Source organism: Symsagittifera roscoffensis, chromosome 9 (assembly GCF_963678635.1).
Source record: "Symsagittifera roscoffensis chromosome 9, txSymRosc1.1, whole genome shotgun sequence".
Taxonomy (NCBI): Eukaryota; Metazoa; Xenacoelomorpha; order Acoela; family Convolutidae; genus Symsagittifera; species Symsagittifera roscoffensis.
In genome coordinates this window covers 16,032,914-16,056,994 of record NC_087070.1, presented here as the reverse complement: position 1 = coordinate 16,056,994, position 24,081 = coordinate 16,032,914, and the positions used below count along the sequence as shown (strand labels likewise).

The window sequence follows — 24,081 nt, the reverse complement described above, 5'->3', positions numbered from 1 at the left end:
TGAACCTAGCCAATATTCAGAACATGGATGTCATTAGAAAAAACTACAAAGAAAAAAAGCTCGATTGTGACTTTCATTATAAGTTTGTTTTGTCATGGTTTTGTACTCCACTTTTAAAAATGCTGGGACACAAAATTTTGATTGCACATTAGCTCCGTAATTTTTATTCAAAGATTTCGCATCAGTTTTCCAAAAAAGCGTTTTTTTGGCAGCGACTGGTTATGTCTAAATTAATCAAACTGAACGAACCTGTTGAAAAGGAAAAAAAATCACGATCTCTTCCCAAATAGACTTGCCAAATAAAATTATAGCACCCAGCGCACTTTGCCAAACAATAAGTAGCTTACAATAAATGATGTGCTTTAAATTGAAATGCACTCATGCGAAAAGGGCATTCATGTAATGTTATCAATTACATAAGCGCCGCTGCATATAGTTGTGAATTAAATGTAATAAGATTGCGATATACATGTCAATGCTCTTTGCATATTTTTTCTTATCAGTGGATTTTTACTGGAGAGCTATAACTTAAAACGCTTCGATTTCCCGGATCGAGGTCCCAGACTCATGTCCAGACTTTGAGGATCGCACAGTATCCGGATTCAGACCCAAATTGCATAGTCGCGCCGAGAGTTTGAGTCTGGAAAGTCTTGACATGAGTCGCGCATTGGCTCGCGAAAGTCTGGACATACCAACATTTGGTCGCAAAAGTCTGGACATGAGTCGCGAAAGTCTGTGTCCAGACTTTCGCGACCCATGTCCAAACTTTTGAGACCAAATTTTGGTATGTAAAGAATTTCTCGACCTACGGTGCGACTCATGTCCAGACTTTCCAGACTTTATGTCCAGTTTTTAAAGACTCAAACTCTCGGCGCGACTGTGCAATTTGGGTCTGAATCCAGATGCGGCTCAACCCTTGGCGTGACTCGTATCCAGACTTTCCAGACTCAAACTCTCGGAGCGACCATGCAACTTAGGTCTGAATCCGGATGCGGCGCGACCCGGGGCGTGACTCGTATCCAGACTTTCCAGACTCAAGCTCTCGGAGCGACCATGCAATTTGGGTCTAAATCTGGATGCGGCGCAAACCCCGGCGCGACCATGGCGGATACGGTGCAAATTTTGCGACCAGGGAGGAGACGTCGCGACTTTGCAGACCAAGGTGGAGACGGCGCAACTTTCCAGACCAAGGCGAACTTGCCGCAATTTTCTAGACCAAGGCGGTGACGGCGCGACCAAGAAACAATTCTTCGGGACCGAGGTGAGAAGGCGCGATTTTGCTTAACTTCAAAAAACCTTTACTTTTCAGCCCCAAAAATAGGGAAAATTTTCAATCTTTAATCGTTTTCACTAAGAGTATAGAACATAGAAAAATGATAGATCATTGAAAGAGCAATAGAACATAAGACTATAGAAAATGCTTTAAAAAGTGTAAAAATTTTGATTCAGATTTTTCTTGAGTTGGATTGATAGTTAATGAATCTTACTTTAGAGGAATAGAATGTGACAATTTAAATCCGGAATGAAACAAAATGTAGAAAAACGATAAAAGTAGGTAATTTTTTGAGATTTCAGCAGTGAAGTGTCTTTTCTGAAAAATTCTGAAAGAAAAGGTAAACTATTCAAAATAAATTGAAATGATAAAAAAATAATTATAAAATGAACCATTGGACAGGAAAAAAAATTGCACTGTTTTGACAGTTAATTGTTTTGCCGCATCCTTCTTGGTCTGGAAAGTCGCACCCTCTCCGCCTTAGTCTGGATAGTCGCACCGTGTCCGCCTCGGTAGGAGCAGTCTCCACTCTGATCGGCAAAAATGCGCCATATCCACCACAGGGGCGAAGAATAAGTTTTGGTCACGCCGTCTCCGCCTCGGTTTGGAAAGTCGCGTCGTCTCCGCCTTGGTCTAGAAACCTATGCCAACTCCGCCCTGGTATGGAAAGTTGCGCCGTATCCGCCTTAATCTGGGAAGTCGCGCCGTTTTTGCCTTGGTCTGGAAAATTGCGCCGTCTCCGCCTTGGTCTAGGAAACGCATGCCGACTCCACTCTGGTATGAAAAATTGCACCGCATCCACCTCGGCCGCGAGGAATTAATTTTTGGCGCGCCGTCTCTGCGTTGGGCTATAAAGTTGCGCCTTGGCGCCTTCGTCTGGAAAGTTGCGCCGTATCCGCCTTGGTCTGGGCCGTCTCCTATCTGATTGCTAAAATTGCGCCGCATCCACCACGGCCGCGAAGAATTGTTTCTTGGTCGCGTTGCCTCCGCCTCAGTCTAGAAAGTCGCACCGTCTGCGTCTTGGTCTGAAAAATTGCGCCTTCTCCGCCTTGGTCTGGAAAATCGCGCCGTCTCCGCCTTGGTCTGGAAAATCGCGCCGTCTCCGCCTTGGTCGCGAGGAATTGATTCTTGGTCGCGCCGCGTTGGTCTGGTAAGTCGTGCCGTCTCCGCCTTGGTCGTGAAAGTCGCGCCGTCTCCGCCTTGGTCGGCAAAGTCGAGCCGCCTCCGCCTTGGTCGCGAGGAATTGATTCTTGGTCATGCCGTCTCCGCCTTGGTCGGCAAAGTCGAGCAGCCTCCACCTTGGTCGCGAGGAATTGATTCTCGGTCGAGCCGTCTCCGCCTTGGTCTGGAAAGTCGCGCCATCTCCGCCTTGTTCTGGAAAGTCGCGCCGTGTCCACCTTGGTCTGGGCCGTCTTCTTTCTAATTGCTAAAGACGCGCCGCATCCACCACTGTCGCGAAGAATTGTTTCTTGGTTGCGCCATCTCCGCCTCGGTCTAGAAAGACGCGCCTTCCCCACCTCGGTCGCGATTGTCTTGAAAGACGCGCCATCTCCGGTCTAGAAAGCCGCGCCATCTCCGCCTCGGTCTAGAAAGACGCGCCTTCTCCACCTCGGTCGCGATCTCCGCCTCGGTCTAGAAAGACGCGCCTTCTCCACCTCGGTCGCAATTGCAATTTTGGTCGCGCTAACCAGGCCGGTAGCGCCGTTGCTTTTTGAGTCGCGCCGTTTCCTGAGTCGCACCGTATCCAACTTGGTCGCGAAAGCCGCGTCGTCTCCACCTCGGGAGTGATAGCACTGAAAGACTTTGTCGCGCGGTCTCCATCTCGGTCTTGAAAGTCTGGAAATGACTGAGTTTGGTCGCGCTGGTCGCGCCGTTTCTGAGCCGCAGGGTTGCGCCGTATCCGATTGGTCTCGAAAGTCGCGCCTGAGTTTTTCCTTCGCGAAAGTCAGGGAATGGGAAACCTTGGTCGCTAAAGTCTGGACATACCAAATACGACTCGGGATGTTTAGGTCCCTCCACGTCCGCTTCGGTTGCGAAAGTCGCGACGGATCATCATGGTCGCGAAAGTCTGGAAATGCCACGTTTTGGTCTCAAAAGACTGGACAAGCCTAAATTTGGTTTGGAAAGACTGAACATGCCAAAATTTGTCGCGAAAATCTGGACATGAGTCTGGAACCTCAACCCAGTTTTACAAAATTTTTCTTGTCGCTGCTTTGATTTTCTGGAGGGCTATTACTCATCTGGTTGATTAAATTGCAAAACAAATAGAAATTGGCTGGCACAGTTGATTTGAAGCACAACGTGCCATATAAAATTTAGTATTTTGCTGGTTCTTTTTCGAACCAATTGCTTGCTAGTTTCTGGACTAGTTTATGCGCGTATTGATATTTTGTGCCGACCTACGAAGAAAGTGAGAAACATGTATGCCTGGGTTGCTTTTTTGAAACTCAGACTGATTTTACAAAACTGAAAGCGTATGGGCTTCGATCCGAAAATCTTTGGATTGTCAAGCGAGTATGCTTGCACTAGAATAAAATTCGAATGGAAACGCTGCTCGATTAAGGTTTTCTTGGTTTCATCGCGCGAGTTATGTATAAGTGGAAAATTGTCCGTACTTATAGCCGCTTCAATTTGAAGTGAGGCCAACAGAAATTGGTCATAATAATGTCAGGACCTGTATTTGACTTATCCTATCTCTTAATTTTTGCCTATCTTTTTTAATGTAGTTGATCACCCTGAATCATGTCAAACAAATAAACAATGTGATAACTTCCTTTAGATTAAAACGATTGCTTATTACAAAGGTGTTCTAGTAGAAATAATTGAGTTCCAGTGTTTTCCTATTTCTCTACTTTCTTAGGAAAATTTTATGCAACATGCGTTTCAAAGCACAATAATTAAACCTCCTAACTTATTAAAGCTCCTAATCAATCTCAATCTCAGCATGTCAAAAAATAAGAAATTAAATTATTTGAGATCAAACCGAAAAAAAAAGAAATATGGCAACAGAATGCCTTATCTGCTTGGAAAGTTGTAGTCAAAATAAAAAGTAATCTCAATGTTTCCACAACCTCCTCATTTAATTTTGTGTAGCTTGTAGCTCAAAAAAATAACACAAACGTCACTTGCGAAGATCTCTTGCCCTATATGTAGACAAATGATTCAAACAGTGCACGACGTCTGCAACATTTACATCCAGCTATATCTTTCAAGCGGCAAACATAAGGGTGAACATTTGATGTTTAAATATTTTGCCACAACTGCTTGTAAAATAGCAAAAATTTGTGCCCAATTTGTTATCAATCAATCGGTTTCACTGGAAAATGGATTTAAATTCATCCTATGTATGCTCAAACTTACTAATTGTTTATGTTTGCTTAGGAAATAAAAAAATGTTTTGATTTGCCATGGATAATGATTTTGTCCTTGATTATATGAATTCACCAATTGGGATGGTTAACAAGCCTACAAAAATCGTATCTGTTTTCACCCAGGTCAGAAAAAAATGGATATTTTGTGCACCCGATACGCTCCAGGCCTTCATGATGAACAAAAACTTACTGTCAAGAGCAGCAATTCATTTTTTGCTCAAAGTTTTAACGCATTAGCTTAAAACGAAGTCGTTATAAACCTTATTTTTTTCTTCTTCAAATCCCGTTACCAGCTGAATTTAATCCGAAAAAACCATGACATGACCTGGCAAACGTTACCTTCATATGTACGCACTATCATTCAAAATCGCGGCATGCCAAAGTTAACGCCACCTGACAGATTGTGAACCAGCTATCACACTGTATACGCAATGCCTTGCTTCTACCACAAAAAAGCCTTTTTTGTAACATCCCTTCACAATTTTTCTGATCTTTGGAGTTAATTTTTTGAACCCTATCAATTGATTCGCCCATTCTCCCCTTCCCTTTAAATCATAAATTGTTTTTATAGTTTCCCTCCAATAACTAAAGATGGTGATATCACTAAATTTTGCAATCCCACGATTGTTTATTAGTTTTAGTTTTTTGTTAACTCTTTTAAAACACTTTTATAAGTTAACAACAGGCAGAAAGTTTTCGAGATACCTCAATTTTTTTGTTTTCACTATAATTATGTTTGTATCTGCATGGGTAAAACTTACCCCTCCACCGGTTTTTCTAATTCGTTTTACCTTAAAAAAATAAACCATGTAAGCTTGTGTATTTTCTCAGTTGGACACATAAAATACTTTATAAAACACTTTTATAAGTTAAAAAAAAGAGGAAAGATTTTGAGATACCTTAATTTTTTTTGTCACTATAATTATGCTTGTATCTGCATGGGTAAAACTTACTCCTCCGCCGGTTTTTCTTATTCGTTTTATTACTATAAAAAAGTAACCAGCGTAAGCTCGTGTTTGTTCTCTTCAAATAAAAATTCTAACAGAGTTTGGCGTGTGTAACACTTGTATCCAGCTAATTCTTTCAGCAAAAATATGTGCCCAATTTGTTAACAACTAGTCGTTTTTACCAAAAAAATGAATTAAACTCATCCTTTGTAATTCCAATCTTACTCTTTACATAAGTTTATTTAAGAAATAAAACCAAGTCGTTTTTCTCGGCCGTGGATATTGATTTTGTCCTCGATTAGATGATTTTTCCCAAGCTGGATACAAAAAAATTGGGTTTCTTAAAATCTTGATTTGGTCTTTTGTCAAGTAATTTCTCTACAGTGTGGATGTGACTTATTACATATTACCAGCTGCTTTTTACCAGCGAGCCTTTCAGTTCTAAGAAGCATGCGTTCTAAACTAGAAATCATTACAATATAACAAGTTTAGATAAGTACAAGCATAACTTTTCAAAAACTTAACCAGCAACAAAAATTCTTTTTGTGCTTTAAATATTGGAGAATGATAAATCTTTTTCAATGTTTTTCCGACTTTCGATACGAAAGTAACGGAATATTTGTGCTCGGGGTGTGTTTTAATTTTCTTCAGACAAATTTCAACTTTTTACCTAGCCATTTTTGACCAATTTTTTAAAATATCATTCAAAAAGTATTGTTGTCCTGAGCTTAAACTTGAAAAAATATTTCACCCGTGATTATTTTTGGTAAAGTTATGGGGGTTTAACGATTGCCATTTTGGACAATTTGGGACAATTAACGCGCGATATATTTCGCGCTATTAACGCGTAAGCGGAGATTTAATCCGTCTTAGAAATCGTTCCAAATGGGTTAAAGGAAGCTTATTTGCAATAATTGATATGTTACTAGGAGCTAAAGCTATCACTTTGTACTTTATATGTCGTGTGGTGTGATGATTTTCAAAAAAATCTCAAATTTTATTTTTTTCTTAATTTTTTTTTATTACATTTATTTTTTTCATGTTAATTTTTGTTTCATTGACCTTAATAGGCAGTCGGAATATTCAGGGCTTCGGCCTGATACGAGCAGTCTTGTTTTTATTTATTATCCTGTTATCCTGGCTGAGCTACCAAATACAGTCGCCTGCTTCCCGGATGATGTTCTCTATAAGACGTTGAAAGAAGGAAATTATGCAAACTGCGCCGGCCTTTTCACAGATCATAACAAAGGACTCCGATTTTCAAAGTAGCTGATGCGGGTGCAAATAATATTAGTCTTCAGGTGTTAAGCAAGATGAATTAATTGTTTGATATTTTTTATTTTAAACAAAATAAAAAATTTTCTTGAAGCAGAAAGAGTGACTTTGCGAAAAGCACAAATAAAATGTACACACATGCAGATTTTCTGACGCTGTTATGCGAATGCAAATTTTTGCAACCTGTTCAGTGTCTCGTTTTGTTGTCCTGATATATAATTGAATAATTGAGAACCATCAACCACATCAAAATTTTCCTTATTGTTCGCTAAAATTCTATTTTAAAACGAATACTAAAAAAAAACATTACAAGAAAAACATTCACAAGTTTTGTGAAAGTGTAAGCTAAGAGACTGATTCTGCAACCAACAAACGGCAATCTGAAACAATGAAACGGACGGCCCTGGCCAGATTGCAAGAGAATCGCCGCCTGCTCGGCAAACTACAGCCGGAAAACTTTGAGAAACCCGGTGTATTTTGGAAAGTAAAACCTACTGTTAGTACTTAATAAGATTGGAATAACCAAGCTGCCCGCATCCAGTTGCAAGCGTTAATAATTGATTATATTACGATTTTAGTACCATTCTTACTAAAATTGAGAAACAATCGATTTTAATCAATTAATACTCGATTATAATCTCTCTTTTTAAAATCAAATTATAAATAATTATGATCCATTATAATCAATTATAATCAATTATTTATTCGTCTATTTTTTGATACAATTATAATCGATTATAATTGATTATAATCCATTATTTTTATTCAATTTTCTAGTTCTTTAGTTTCGCACAAAAATCCATTATAATCGATTATAACTGATTATAATCTCGTTTGTTTGTCCATTTTGTCTTCGAAGTTGCACTAAATTGCTTATATTTTATGCTTTTTGTAGACGTTGGTTCCTATGAAAATTGAGAAAAATGTTTTTAAATTTTTCCAATTAATTCAAATTTATAAGTTTTTTTCATTTCCTCCCCCATTAGAGTTTTTTTGTGATGCATATTTTAAGCTTTTTAAACTGATTTAGTTTCATGATTGATTCGGAAGATTTATTTTTCCTTTACCGCGGTAACCTTTCCACTCATATGAAAGGACCTCTATGAAACTTTTGTTTCGTGGTAAAACTTTGTTTTCAGATGAGCCAAAGTTTTCAAGAGATCTCTCTTTTAGAGATTTTCTTATTGACACAAAAATAATAACCCGTGCGATATAATTCATATATAGTTTTGAATTGACAAAATTTCGGCAAAATAAGATATTATAATCGATTAAAATCGATTATAGTTGATTTTAAGGGTTTTTGTAAGAACTATAATCAATTATAATCGATTATAAGAGATTATAATCTCTTGGAAAACATCACGATTATAATCAATTATAAATCCTTTAAACACCTAATTTTGGTAATTATAATCAATTATAATTGTCAAAAAATCTTCATAATAATCCGTTATAGTCGATTGCTTACGCCTAAACTTGGATGCAGGTGTTCAGTATATCTATTTTCATTATACTTACCAACATCTAATTATTGTTTTTAATACATCATTTTACATAACTTTTAAGTTATGCAAACTTATACCATGGTCGAGGTGCTCAATTTATGTTTCGACTTTGAAAGTCGAGCAAGTGCAATTTTGCGACTGAAATTCCGCGTTCGAGAAGCATTTTTAAGTGGAGCACAAGATCGAAACATACCCGATTTTTGTCGAGAGAGTCGAAACAAACCCAATTTTGGTCGAGAAAATTAAAACATAGGTCAAGCACAGTCGAAACATACCTGATTTTGGTCGAGAATGTCGAAACATCGGTGGAGCATTATCGCGACAACCGTTTGAGGAGAATTGCTTATCGCAAATCAGCCATCACATCTACAGTTTAAGTCCAAATTTGTGAAGGAAATAAAAGCAAAAATGGGATATTCTACTTGAAAGAAAAGTAATTTTCGATGGAGGAATTTTACAGTTTATTGTAATTTATTTTCAAATCAAGCATGATCTCAAAAAATTGACTGAAAGCATACTGTATAATTTTTTGTCAATTTGTTCTGGTTTTTTGATAGTCGAGAAAGTCGAAACATATGTCGAGCACAGTCCAAACACACCTATTGTTGGTCAAAAAAGTTGAAACACAGGTAGAGCACAGTCAAAACATAAGCCGGGCACAGCCGAAACATAATCCGAGCAGTCGAAGCATATGTCAAGCAGAGTCGAAACATACCAATTTTTGGTCGAGAAAGTCGAAACATATCTGAAGGAAGTCGAACTATACCAAAGTTTGGTCTAGAAAGTCAAAACATATCAAAATTTGGTCGAGAATTTAGAAACATACCGTAAATTGGTCGAGGCGGTCAAAACATACCGATTTCCGGTCGAGAAAGTCGAAACATAAATCGAGCACCTCAACCCTGGTATGTAAAAAACGAGGGAAGCGAACAAAAGCCCTTGTCTTTATTAAGTAACATTTTTCTGCTGACTCGACCATGCTTGACCTCTGAATTTTTAGCCAATTACATGTTCTAAACAAAATATTGAATTTTGCAAGACTATTTACAACGAGAATCAATGCGATGTAATTAATAGGTGTTGCAAAAAAATTTAAGGTAATTTGCATTAATTCATTCATCTCCCATACCATTGTTCATCTATCTACTTCTTATGTACATAGTTTAATTCCAGTCCGTCATAAGTTTTATCAAGTGGATCACTTCCTTCTGAGTTTTGGTCCGAGCTTCCTTCCTGTAGTTGAGACCTCCTTATAGTTGGGCATTTTCAACAGCAGCGTCATCTTCTACGACTTGATCCAAGTTTCCCTCATCCACAGTGAATACAGCGCTGTGCTCTCGTACGGTACCTCCCCAAAAGTACGAGTACCAGGTATTCACATTGACGTTCAACGACCACCCCACTCCGCTCTGAGAAACATCACTGTACGATCCCGTCGGCAGGAATCCCACAATCTCCCGGTACTGGCCCATCAGTTCCTGGACTGCTCGGTCGTCCTCTTCGACCAAGGCCTCGTAGATGTCGGCGAAATACTCGAAGATGTCGTCTGCGGTGATCCCCCATCGGTTCATTAGGTCTCCGACTTGAGCTCGGAAGGTATCGTCAGATTTGACCATGTGGTACATCCTCATGGTACCGTCAGGGCACAGTTCGTTCACTTGTTCAGCTATAAAAACATAAATCATTATCACATCACGTTTTTAAGGATTACCATACAAAAACTCTCATTTTTGACTAAAAACCAATAGAAAAAGCACATGAATAATTTTTTTGAACTGCACGGCAAAAAATGGCTTTTTTCCTTTTTCTCCCCACGTCACATAAGCTTCAATTTTCTGGCGTAACGAGGGGTTTTACAAGGTTAGATTTGAAGACCAAATACATTTGTCATAACCGAATTAGTCCGCACGCCAAAGTTTGTAACAATCGGACAATGAGAACAGAGAAAATACTAGTGGAAATTCGCTGGTGGGGGAAGGAAAAGAGCCTAAAAGTCTCCATTAATATTTTGTACGACTTTTAGTCAGTGCTTAATAATATTAATTTGATCATTTTCTCACGTCATGTAAATTTCCATTAAGACTTGGATGCTCAAGTTATGCTTACCTGTTTATGGTTAGGGTTATGCTTTCCCCTAGTTATGGTTAAGCTTTAGGTTATGAGATTGGGTTGCCCTATTAAAACTAACTGAGCAGTTGTCTCTCCTCGGACGTGACAGGGGATCCGAAGTCGAAAAAGGCGGAGGTGATTCTCTCCACTCGGATCTCGTACTCTTCGGTGTCGTCATCGTACTCGAACTCCTCCAGCTCCTCCTGCACTTCGTGGACGAAGTCAGCATTGTCGAACAACATGCACTGGTAACCTTGTCCTTCCTTAATCTCCGCCTGAAAAATAAACAACAGACACTATCGGGTCAAGCTTCCCAACGTGAACTCATCCGAACTCTCAAGTGAACTCATTTGAACTCTCAAGTGAACTCATTTGAACTACAACGTGAAATAATTTGAACTGTGTAGTGAAGTAGTTAGCTGACCTTGACTACGGAGTAGTCTTCGTTGGTGTCCACTAGGATGAAGGTGGGCTTGGCATCACACAGCGGAACCACTTCCAGAGTGTAAACGCCATCCTCTTTTTTGATGTACTCGCGAAATTGCACTATAAAGAAGACGAGGATGACAAGAGGAAATCAAAGTCACACTTGATGGTCATATGAGAAAATGGTTTTTTCTAAACCCCCCCCTCTCCCCCTCTGTGATAACCAATCCCCTCCCCAATTAAGCCGGCAAGCAAATGCGGATTGAGCGGCGAAATCTTTTCAAAAATTTGAAAATTTGCTACCATAACTTTTAGATCCTCGAAGCCATAAACCACCAAAACTTTTGCCAGCATGGTTGCTGCTTTTTTCATAATTTCATAATTCGAGCTTTCATTTATCTTAGGAAGACGATTTCTTACCATTTCTGCCCTCGACCAGATCCATCCAGTCTTCGTAGACTTTCTCAGCCCTGTCAGACACATCTTCGTCTTGGCACTGCTGCACTCCGTGCAAGTGGCCACTACAACAAATGCACAACACCGTGAACACATAACCGTATACACATAACCGTGAACACAAACAACGCTCTAACCGTGAACAATAACACAAAACCTTGTTAAAATTAACTCCTGTAGGGCTAGTTAATTTTATCTTTAACCTGCTCGTAACTTTTATTTGTTTCTTGGAACACAATATAGTTCGTTTTCCCCACATGTCACGAGATACCCAGATACCCCGGTCGAGGCGCTCGCTTTCGGCCGCGTCGGCTTCTTCACTCGAGACACTAAGGAACTGAGGGCAATCGAGCACATATCCGAAACCTTCATCGAATATCGCCGAAGCATACCCAAATTAGAACGAGAATACGAGCAAACTATTTGAATTGAGTCAAGCACGGTCGAGCTTATTTTGCTCGGTCGAGCGAGAAAATCGACACATGAAGTACAACAAACTCAGACTAACATCTAAGGTGCTATCTATACTTTTTAGGCAATTTTTCTTTAGGTTTTTTTTCTGTGCGCGGTTAGGCTAAATGGAAAGATCTACTCACCATTCATAGGCATCCTCGCAGTTGTCTTTTTTGCAAATAATTTCGGCCTCCTTGCCGCTTCCTTTCATGAGAGCCTCAGTCGCGAAGTACCCGGCCACTCCGAGAACCATCAGTGCAATGGCGACGACCGCAACAGCTGCAAACACGGTGCAGCATCCAACCGCCGCCTTCTTTTTCCGTGCAGTGGGAACAGAAATTGGCACGAAGTCAGAAAAGTCTTTCTTTGGCTTTCCATCTTCGGTTTTTACTGCAGTCGGTTTTAGCTCGACCACCATTTTCAGGACGTTTCACGCACTTTGAACAATTTACTGAGAGAAGTTTTTAACTTTATGTGTTCTGACGTTCAATCGAAGACTAATAATGTGAAAAATTTGTTCAGTTTTCAAAGCAAAACAAACCAGGCCAATCAAAAACTCGAACAATTATTGTCAAAGTTTAACTATCTGTCTTTGAGCAAGTAGACTTAGAGACGATGATATATTCGAGTTATGAGATATTGTTTTTCTTTTTAAAAAGTCTGGTATATATCTACTTCATATGCTAGCTATGCTCTCAAGTTTGGTGCTTTTTGTTTACTTCAAAAACAAATTACGTGGCATTATATTTATTCGCTCGCTTTCTTTTTTGACCATGGTTGTTGCAAGCGATAACATCTGACGCAAACTGGAGTCATATGATTTTGCAAGATTCTATTTTGGTCAAAAGTCCACAAGTTAGCTCGAACTTGGTACATAAATGAACATAGTTGCACCAACGGTTGGCGGGTGGCCATAAGACAAAAGCTATGGCTTTCCAAGTTTAAAAACCACCTGGTCACAACACGAAAGCTAGTTATGGCCGTCCAACTTCAAATACCTGATGAGCTGCTTGATACATGAATACCATTAATCTATAATAGTTTGTGTCTAATTTTTGATTAAAAACAAGTGACAGGCCTCAAAAAGTCTCTCGAATTTTCAAACGATTTTGAGTTTTGGTTCTCAATGCCGTTCAAAGGTCGCGTATTCGAACTGAAGTGACTTTTCTGACTCAAGACATTAATTAACGCGGTTCCTGTGCAAGAAAGCCCAAAATGTTTCGAAAACTCAAATCACTGCATAGCAGTTTAAAAAACATTAAGGTTGATTTTTTTCATATATTTTGGTTGCAACATTTGGTTATTTTTGCGTGGCGGGAAGGAATTTAGTTTTAAGTTGGGTAAACTGTAATGAGTAAAAAAAATAATTACTGATTAAAATCTTCAGCTGTTAATCGACGAAATGGTTTTCTTTCGACGAAATGGTTTTCTTTCACTAACTTGGTGTCTTTTTCCAGATATTTTTAATCACTTATTTTGTCTGCCTCAGTGGCATTAAAATAAAGCAAATAAAATAAATATATATTTTTTCAAGTCTGAAATTTTTTTTTCGAATAAATCCCTCAAAACATACGTCAATTAGATGCAGGAGAAGTGAACAATAAGAGTCTGGAACTTTTTTTGTTATATAAAATCGTTTTTAAGATTGGTTGACAAATCAAATCTAGATAAGATAGTATTCTCAATAGAAACGGTTAAACGGCGCTTCAAGATGTTGAATTACCTTCTGCGCTTGCAGCTCATATTGGTGCTCTTTTTATTGATGATTTTGCTATATTGTTAGATTATTGCCCATATTGGAACAAACTTATTATTACTTTCTTTTGTTTCATGTATCAGATACTTATGTTCAGATGCGGTCTTAATGTTGTGTTATACCACATGCTTGAGCCCGGGATGACCAAAAATACTAGTCATACAATTTTCATATATGGAAAAATGCTAGTCATACACTTTCCATACAATTCCATACGTACAGAAAATTGCATGAAAGCTCTATGATTAGTATTTTTTCATATATGGAAATTGTATGACTAGCATTTTTCCATAAACCAACAATTTTGATTGTTTACATTTTAATTTCTCAAAAAATTTTTGGTTGTGGTCGTAACCGAACACAAATTACATAAACCTTGATTACTCAAACGTAGTAACCAAAGGTTTGGCCGTCTCGCATTAAAACTGCGTTGGAAACAGCCTGCTATTTGTTACTTCTGTCTTACACAATAATATAACGAAAGTAAAGAACTTTTAAACTTTGGCAATAATTTTCAAAGATGATTATTTCTAAAATTTGAATTTTTAAATTACCAGACATTGATCAAGGCATACAAAAACATGTCAAACAAAATAAAGAGGAGTTTTAAGCGTTTTTGAAAAAAAGTAATGAAGAGAAAAGGAAAAAAATCCAATATTAGTATATCCAGGACTACGTTATACACACAAAAAAATTAACATTTTGCATGCAAAATTTTTTTTCAAAAATTGTTTGTTTGAATACGAAAATCAGTTTGCGATTGAAAAAAACACAAAAAAAATTTTGGGGGCAATTTCAAAAATACTTTGAAAAATTTTTGTCGTCGCCATCAAAAAAATGTTAGTCATACAATTTCCATATATGGAAATTGTATGACTAGTGTTTTTTTTCCGAAAACAACAATAAAAAAAGTCAATGTTTTCAGTTGTAGCAGCCCAAAAAACGCTTAAATGTTTTGCCTGCAGTTGAATTGATTGTTCAAAGCTTTTTTTTCACAAAAAATTTTAAAAAAAAATGCTTGTCATACAATTTCCATATATGGAAACTGTATGATTAGCATTTTTTTTTTCATGCTATTTTTTTTTCCTTTTTTTTATGAAGAGATACCAATTTCGATACCAAAACAACTATAAAATACCTTTGAAATTCGATTAAACTCATTTTGCAAAAATGTATGAAATTTGTATGACTAGCATTTTTCCAATAGACTAAGTGTATGAAATTGTGTGATTCGCATTTTCGGTCTATGGAGGTCAAACCGGGAGGCTTCACCAATCGAGGTCTGTACTTTTTGCTTACAGGATTTTCCCAAACTTTTGCACTATTGTGTATCTGACTATTTTTGTCGACGTAGTTACCACCCGCCGAACAGATTTTTTCAGATCTATTTACTTTTCATCAAGCAATCTAAAACAATCCCCTGACTTAACATTCCGGAAAAATACTCGTACACAATGCGCAAATACACAAATTTTTAGGGGGTTGAGAAATTAGACGATAAGCAAATTAGACGGAGGTACTTAAAAGGAAATTAGACGGTTTTGCAAAACTGCAGTTGTGAGAAAATACACAAAAGTGAGAGAAATTAACTTTATTTGCACACAAATTGCGTTAGAAAAATCAAATTGTTTGTAGAAAACAGTTCAATTTCGGTGGTCAAAAACTTTACAAGTCAACCATGCATAATTTATTCAATTCAAAACTCTCCTGTATTATTCAGATTTGACATTTCATGTTCATTTAAACTAATTGTTTTGATAGGTATTGACATTTTATGTTCTTTTTGTATTTGTGAAACTTGACTCTTAAGAGAAAATTTTGTTGGCCTTTTCCTTTTCATAGCTTTTTTGTCCAAAATGCCAGATCTGTAAAAAATAAATTCCGTCTAATTTCGTTTTTGTAGTATCCGTCTAATTTGCTTATCGTCTAATTTCCTAGGCCCCAAATTTTTAATAAGCAATTCAATTTTAAGGAGCTTTTTTTTTGTCTTATCTCACTTTTAATTATTCTGTTTGCACAAGCTAATGAAATCATTGGCTTGTGAAAAATTTTTCATTTTCCTTATTTTCTGTACTCGATTATATTCGTCTTACTGATGTTGATGTACTGCCAACAGATTAACTTGAAAAGTAAAACATCGTTGATGAAGCCTGGGTGAGTTCAACAAATGATCAATTTAAAATTGGAGCGAAGAGGTAGTTGATAGTTTTTTGTAATTCAGTTTGAGTGTTGAACTTCTTTTTCATTGTTAACTGGTCGATACAAATTCATGTTTTTTTTACCTTTTTGTATAAAAGAAGGTTAAATAAGCTCTTTTGAGAAATGCACCTCCATGATGTTCTATACCAGCCCAATTTTAGTTAACTTTTGTCAAATGGTTCTTTTTTAGCCAAATTTGCAGGGATTGCACTGGACTTCCTGGAGCAGTCTAAGAATCGAGGCTTGGACTTCCATGTTTTATGGTTCAATTTTCAAAATTGCAAAAGCTTTCGAACATGACCAAAAACAAAACAAGCTAAAAGAAAGCAAAAACAATTTTTCTATGTGGCTAGATGGCTTTTACCTAAAAAAACGGTAATTGAAAATCTTAAGATGCTTTTCTGTCAATTTTAGACTTATCTTAAGATTCTAAAACGACAAAACACTAATAATGGCTCCACACAAAACAATTGTCAATGATTTTGATTTTTGGTTCTTCTGAGTGAAAAACTGAGCCTGGACTGAAGTTATACGCCAAAAAAATTACATTTTTGAAAGAAAAAATTTTTCCGAAACTGTTTTTGTGAGCCTTAAATGCTTTAGCGGCGACTAAAATTTTTTTTAAAGAAACTTTGTAAATAATTGCTGGTTTCTGGATTTCTTGGAAGGGTACATAGCAGGTGTCCAGGGCTGGTTTTCAGTGATTGTTTTCTTAGACTTCCTGGCAGGGTTCATGGATGGCCCCTGCCAGGAGGTCCTTTATTGCCCTAGATTCTTTAAGTTTCTGACAGGAAGTCCAAGGTTTTCTTCTAGCTGTGTAATACGGGTGGCGTGTTCATTGGAGTTTGGGTAGTGCGGCTTTGACTCGGAGTTTGTTTTTGACTTATAATATCTCGATATATTGCAGATGTATTATCTATTGCACCATTTCGATTTGTCAGAGCAGAGTTTTTTAAACAGTAAGCGTAAAAGTTTGTTTTTCGTATGCGTGTTTTTACATATCTTCATATCTCTAAGGTTTTTGGTGACCATATTTTCTCAAGATACCAAACCTTACCTCAGTAGCAGCTTTAGAAGCTGTTGTTCTTCTAGTTTATCTTTATCAATATAGATAACTTAGAATACCTTTATCGACCCGAGATCGAACACCTGAATCTGCTTACAATTCACAAAATGCAGAGTTGGCCTCGGTATGTAATTTCAAAATAAATTGATTCAAATTTTACTAACTGCTATGGTATTCTAAGTTATCTTCATCGATAAAGATAAACTAGAAGAACAACAGCATCTAAAGGTGCTTATTGTATCTGAAGATCTGTCTTTCGTATCTTAAGAAAACATGGCGGCCAAAAACTCTAGAGATATGAAGATATGTGCAAACATGCGTACAAAAAACAAACTTTTGCGCTCACTGTTCCAAAGTTCTTCTTTTTATTTACGTTTTTTGGCAAGACCTCGCGTCTAGGAGAGCTGTCTAAGATCATGTGTAGCCCAAAGCTTGAATCCGACAAGCTTTGACCATGTTTTGACTATGATCTTGACTAAATTTCGAACTTGTGTTCAACCGAAATGGCTGTTTTCGACCACGGATTCCGGGTTGAGAAAAAACCGTTAATTCGACCGAACACGATCGAAAGATATCGAACTCCTGAAACCGGTCCCTGCAGTGGTTTTTGGAATTTGAAAAAATTGTCCTCGTCTGTTCTAGATATAAGTTGGCTTATCATAGTTTAACAGTTGATTGAACGAATGGTAACAAACTTTTGAATTCACTATTTTTGATGTCATTTTTTATCTGCAACAGTTTCTGTTTTTTATTAATGTTTGGATGAACCAATGTTGTACAAAAAAGATGCAAAGGTACGCTTTCTTTGTCTTTAAAACTGATGAATTTAAAATCATGAAATTTTTGAGAACAAGAAATTTATATCATATTTATTCCATATTAATTACAATTCTATAAGAGCATTTTTATAAAGTCATAATCTATTGCGTGTTTTTTGTTTAAAAAAGTTGCGCAGCTCACATTTCATTTTAATAAAAGTTATGCGAAGTACCTATGCCGTTACCTCAAATGTTCTTTTTGTAAATTGGGCAAATTCGGTGTGACTTTTTTTGGCTTTACGCTTTTGTCAACGTGAGATGCAATGTTAGATGGTAACACGAGAGAGGCTCGGAGCTCCAAAATTGCGTTTCAGAGCTATGAAGATAATTAAAAACAGACTTGTGTTTGCACCATGTGAAAAATCTTTAAAAACTAAGAAAAAAATGATGGTTTCAAAATTTTAATGGATTTTAGATTACAAAGTCGACGGACACGGTCAATGGAACGTAATAGATCATCGCGGCCACCAAATGGCAAGAAAGCAGCTTGACTAGGTTTCTTGACCGGTTGGTTATTACCCAGTACCTAGATCTCGCTCAGAAACTATTGCGATAAAGCAAATCGCACTAATTTTAGCCTTCCCGAACAATTCGATTGTTGGACCCGACAAATTTTCTACTGAAAAATCGTTCATTTAAATCACACTGAAAAATCGTTCATTCAAATCAAAACTGCATGGTCTCTTGAACATGCAGTTTGATATCGCCCAACTTGACTTCGCCATGAAGTCAAGCTTCCGTTAGATTGGCTACAGCTAACTTCACACACTTCCCTCCTACTAAGTCCTCCTGCTCTATTTGATAATTTTTGTTTCTATTTCAGTAGTTGCTTTCGCAGCTCTTTTTGGTCATGAAACCTTTTCAAGCAAAACTTGTTTTCGTTTTTTCGTTCAATCACACTACTCGAATTTAATGCATCAACTCAAGTTGGTTTGTTCAACATTATAACAGAATAGAAGATGAGGCGATAAAGACAATTTAAAAGCAAATTTTGGAAACTGGTAATATCACCAGTGGATTTAGCGGGGACGCCTTTTCCTCGGGGATTCGACCCCCTGCCGACCCAAAGAGTCTTCCTTTTGTACTATTTTGAGATATACATTTTTGGCTGACTGACCCTAAAATTTTTTTCTTAGAACGCTTTTTTTTCGCCTGTTTTTTTGAAAAATGGCCTACGGCGCAGAAAATTTGGTCAAAGTGGGGTGATTTTATAGTGATTTGGGAGAGCCCAGAAAATTAAATGGGTCGACCAGAAAAAAGGTCGACAAAATTGTTTACCCAGCACCTATCCACCCCACAGACCCTTTTAAAAGTTCCCTTGCTTATAAGAACAACTTTACATAAGAATTTTGGTGTAGGATTTTTGTCATAGCTTACAAATTAAGCAGCAGTTTTGTTTAACGAGTTTAAGAAATAAGATAAAAAGAAATAAACTTAAGCACAAAATTGTTTTTGAGATTTTCTTCGGTGAGATCTCAAAAGGAAGCTTATAATGCTTTCATACAGCAATTTAAAAACTTTTTGCGGAGAAGTACGTAAAAACCATTTGACCAATGAAATCATTGAATATCTTTTCCTTGCGGTCGATATAAAAAAGTTTCTGGATTTTTAAATGAAAAGGTCCAAAATGGCCCCATACAATTAAGTTTTTTAGAGATTAACAACCTATATTTTGGTTAACTTGGTTCGCAAGTGTATTGCAGTATGGCGGGCTGTCAAAGAAGTGGAGTGATAGAGAGACCCATAGCTACAAAAATTCAAAAAATTTCTTTTTTATAGTGTGACACAACATACGTTACGTTAAAATTTTTCGTTCAAAGGCTGGAGCTTCTTTTGACAAGATACGTGCACTTATGGGCGGTTGAGCAAAAAAGTGCACTATAAAACTGTTCACCTGTTTTACACTTTCTTGAACAAAAGACAAAGGTACGAGTAAGTAGAAGATTGTTTTGATGTTGGTAATTAGCGTTACCATATTGTCGTTAATTTAGATTAATTATTGGTTTTAAGCAGAGAAATTCTTTTTTCGTAGATTGAGTTCAGTTTATAAAAAAAGTTTTAAAAATCTTGGCTTTTTTTGATAGATATCTATGCAGTTGTTAAGCGCAAATATCGTGTAATGAACAAAGTAGCACTATGAACCATTATGATTAGAAAAAGACAACACATTTCAGAGCGATTTTAAAACAAAATCTAAACTGAAGTTGCCAGTGTAATGTGCTGTAAAAAAAGAGGGGTTTTGGTTGATGTACCTTTTTAGATTTTTGTTTGGAAATGCATATTTTGTGTGCCCAATTGTACAGTGCTGATTTACTTCATCCGGTCGAAGCGCATGAAACTTGTGTTGGATTTAGGCAAAAGATAATTCATGCAAAACATGCTTAGATTTAAACCAGAGTTAATATGGTTTAATACATTTTTCGAAATTCGGGCCAAGCATTTTACCCCAAAAACGACCAATTTGGCTTCTAATAGTGAAAAAAATCACGCCGAAACTGTTAGTCCAATTGATATCAAAACTAGATCAAAGTGAGCTTCTTATGTAGTAAAAGTTAAGCAAAGTGAGCTTCTTAAGCAGGAAGTAAAACTTCCTGCTTGTTTTGACAAATGTTGTAAAAGTGCTCAAATAGTTGTGGCAAAATGTTCTTATTAATGGCTCAAAATTATAATTGTCTCGTTCGCAGCTTTGCATCATTTCTAAAACTACAAAAAAACAATGGCCCAAAAATAGTTCGTACGCCAGTTTGCTAGACCTAAAGTTTCAGTACTAGTCACTTGATAAGTTGTAAAATGGTTTATAAGATCAAAAGTAGCTTTAATAGATCTGCACAGTTTCGTACTTGAGTAAATTCAGAGAGGCTGGAAAAAATTCTGCAAATTAGAAATTTTTGTTCTGACCATTGAAAATGGGGAGGAGCTTTGTATTCGGTTGTGTTTTAGATTTTTTGTTTTTGTTTCAACATAAAATCAGCTACCACAAAAAATCATCGGACTGGGTTGAGTTATTTATCATATTGAGGCCCTTACGGTCGTGATTTGAACCACATTAGGAAATTAGGACGCATATTTTTAATTGAACCAGGTTAAGAAACTTCAAACAAATTTTCACCGTGTTGAGAAAAACCGGTTTGCATTTTTTGATTTTTCGTCCTATTTTGAGCAAATAAAAAAAGCGAGCGAGCATTCTTATTTTATATGCTTAAAAGTTTACAATATCCTAATTTAAAACCTAAAAACTTAGTTTTACTTCAGTAACGTTAGTTTACTTCGAGCATTAGCATTTTAGCGCTTTTTTGGAACCAAAATTTAAAAAAAATTTAAAAACTGCAAGAGTTGGAAAAAAATTTTTTTTTTATATATATATATTTTTTTTTCATTTTTCAAGTAACTTCTCAAAAAAAATGTTTTGGATTAGCTTATTTTACTATGACTGTCTTTTTCTAAGATTATGGTCGGAACATTCTGTGAAACATGCACAGTAACCGGCTATCCTTGTTTCAATTTGTTCAAAATGTCATATTTCTTATTAATTTCATTCCAATTGGAGTAAAAAGTAGCATTGATGGGGCTAAAACATGCAATGAACCTTAAGTGAGCCAAGTAAATGTGCAGCAAAGAGCTCAACTTGTCCAACCTACTAATTTGAACTAGAGTCCAATTCCTCGTTGGAGGAGATAACTCACAGAAATAGTTTTTTTAACCTTTTTACCCACAGCAGAGAAAACATTTGTTTAGACGCTGCAGGTGGCTTTACTGTTGGTGGTCCTGGCTGATCTAACAAACGTTTAAGATATTTGTACATTTTTAGATATCTACCAACCTCCCCCCTCCCTTCTAGTTATCTTACGGTAACCATTTGTTGCGAACAGCCCTAAAAGCTTTCTTAAGTGCTTGTGGCGCCGGTGATCTTTAAACTTATAAAAAAATGCGGGCGTTGAAAAAATCTACAAAAATGTAAAGCCTACTTTTTGGTGAAAACCTAAAAAATGCTTAAATTTTTTTTTTAAATTTGTCTGAGGCATTAAGTTTTTCAAAAGTTACATTTAAGGGTTTCGACAAAGCATGACAAAGCATGGGCAATTTTAACTAGCTGACCTAAATAAAAGGTCGAACAAAATATAAAAACCGACCCCCTCTTTTGTCAAAAAACTCGTGCGCATGCCATTGTTTTGATAATTTTAAATGGCTGAAATCTAAAACACAGAACTGGAGGCAACTTCGACGAGCTGTACAAAAACTAGTATATTCTGGGAGCTGCTTAATCAAGGAGTCTAAATTTTACGCCTTCGAAATCTGAAGGTTCGCTCAATTAAACGCAACAATTTAACAGAATTTTAATGTTGTGAATATATAGCAGAAGTGAAAAGATATTTATAATGATTTTGAGACCTTGAAGTTTAAAATGCAAAAATTGGCCCTTTTGTGCATTTCATGTGGACTGTTGCTTGTGTGTTCTACTCATACTCTCCGCCCCATTGGCCCATCGGCCCATTGATGGGAAACTTCTTAAACTTCTCACTCTTCAAGTATTTTTCAATCTTCGGGATGCTCTCGAACTCCTTCTGGTAGCGAGCGACGTTCGGAAAGTCAGCCAGAATAGACGGCTCCAAACACACGATCCCATCCATTCCTGACCATAAAGGAAATCTCCGACAAATAGTTTGTCACCAAGGAGCCATTTGTGTGTTGAGAAATATTTCTCGTAGAAGTAGAGATTTTTCTTCATGTTTTCCACAAACACCTTGATAAAAAAATGAGCTGATGAAGTAGCCATAAAAATAAAACTGAGATAAAAGAAATAACGAATCAGTTTATCAATCTCCCCCCCCCCCAACAAAAACAGTAAAACGCTACAAAAAGACGTCAGCAAACGCGAGTACACGGTGAATGTGTTCGTAGCACGCAATCAATTGACTGAGTGAAGTTTATTTTTTTTTGAGTTTTGAGAAAAAAACTTGAAAAAGAAACAATCAAATTTTTTTCAAATTTTTTTTGCAATTTTTTTTGTGCGACCATGACCTCATCGAGCAAAGCGACTTAATAGGGTTGGCGCTCTAGCCTTAAATCTGAATATCAAAAACTATTCTCCGCAGCACATTTAAATTGCTTTTTGTTTCCATTTAGGACAGAAAAAAGGTGCCTTTCCACTATCGTTGAAGAAACTGATTTATGGTTTCATATCATCATTCAAACAATTTGAAGTGGTTATAAACAATGCCTCAATTACCTATTGAGCTATCTCCCCCCCCCCACCCCTCACGCGAGAATGGAGGGAGTATAGGTTTGCTTAATTGATCTGAAATACCCATAAAATATTTCTCGACTAAACCTTCTACAGAATAAAGAAAAGATAGTTTTCCGCACTGGAATTCCATGGATAATAATAATCGATTATATTGTCATTTTATAGCCAGTCTCTATAAAACTTCAGGAAAATTCGATTATAATCCATTATAAATGATTTATTTTCTTAAATTTTTTATGCCAATATAATCCCTTATAATGGTTATAATCAATTATAATGGATTTTTTCGAGAGGTTATTCAAGAAAATTACAATTTTGTTCAAAATTTTTGCATTTCCTGTTTAGTGCAGTTGCTACGTATTAGGTTTCATAAAATGTTACATTTCACTATCAATTTTTATAATTTTTGTCTTATATACCCCGTTTACCCCCTCCCTGTTTACCCATAACCCCTTTTTACACCCCCCCCCGTTTTCCTCCTGCTTACACCCCCGTTTCCCTCCGCCCCCCCCCCCCACCCAACTGCCAGCTTACGACAACCGCCATTCGCCCCCCTTTATGGGGGGATATTTATTGGTAGACTTATAAGGAGGGGGTTAATGATCTACAAAAAGCCCCCCCCCCCCCAGTATACCCCAACCCCCCACACAGTTTACCCCTCCTCGATTAACTCCCCCATCTTAGTTTAAAGCCCCCCTTTACTAAACGTGAGGGGGGGATGTGGAGGGAGGGTAACCTGAAAACTGAGTATACTCCCTCCCCCGTCCCCGTTCAAAATGGTAATGGAAAGCTGGGGGGGGGGGGTAAACTGTAACTGGGGGGGGGGGTTGTTATAAACTCCCCCTAAGGATAAACTTTGGTAAACATGGGGGTGGGCGTAGGGATAAAAGTAGGGTAGTGGGGGGAATGTTTGGGCAAATGCGGATGAGGGGCAAAGGGGGGGGGGGTAATACGAGTAGGTTTAGACTGCGAGTAGGTCGTGAGTAACGCAAAAATGTTGCAAGTTTTCCACAGGATTTTGCAAAAAAATGTGTAGAATTTAATCCGTTATAATCAAATATAATCGATTTTAAGTGGATTATAATCCATTATAATGGAATAATGGATTTTAAATAGATTATAATCCTTTATAATGGATTTTAATGGATTGTGTTGTAACGAAAAAAATCGATTATGATG

General features: G+C 37.1%; 4 protein-coding genes across 7 annotated transcripts in view; 1 reads left to right on the top strand and 3 right to left on the bottom strand.

Annotated features, from left to right (window-relative positions):
• LOC134854909 (dynein intermediate chain 2, ciliary-like) overlaps positions 1-24,081 on the top strand; it is a 512,182-nt gene that overhangs the window by 312,770 nt on the left and 175,331 nt on the right. The window lies entirely within an intron of this gene.
• Positions 1-24,081, bottom strand: part of LOC134854908 (protein arginine N-methyltransferase 5-like) — a 568,964-nt gene that overhangs the window by 472,785 nt on the left and 72,098 nt on the right. The window lies entirely within an intron of this gene.
• LOC134854337 (uncharacterized) lies at positions 9,386-12,527 on the bottom strand. Its single transcript, XM_063870555.1, has 5 exons — positions 11,962-12,527; positions 11,330-11,430; positions 10,908-11,029; positions 10,563-10,758; positions 9,386-10,040 (listed from the first exon to the last, which is right to left on the bottom strand). The coding sequence occupies exons 1-5, from the start codon at positions 12,234-12,236 to the stop codon at positions 9,625-9,627; spliced, it is 1,110 nt and encodes a 369-aa protein (XP_063726625.1). The 5' UTR covers positions 12,237-12,527; the 3' UTR covers positions 9,386-9,624.
• LOC134854251 (glutathione S-transferase Mu 6-like) overlaps positions 21,930-24,081 on the bottom strand; it is a 6,776-nt gene continuing 4,624 nt past the window's right edge. Inside the window, exon 3 of the mRNA XM_063870434.1 lies at positions 21,930-22,398. Within this exon, the coding sequence (XP_063726504.1) occupies positions 22,180-22,398 (219 nt within the window). The 3' untranslated portion in view covers positions 21,930-22,179. The remainder of the gene's footprint in view (positions 22,399-24,081) is intronic.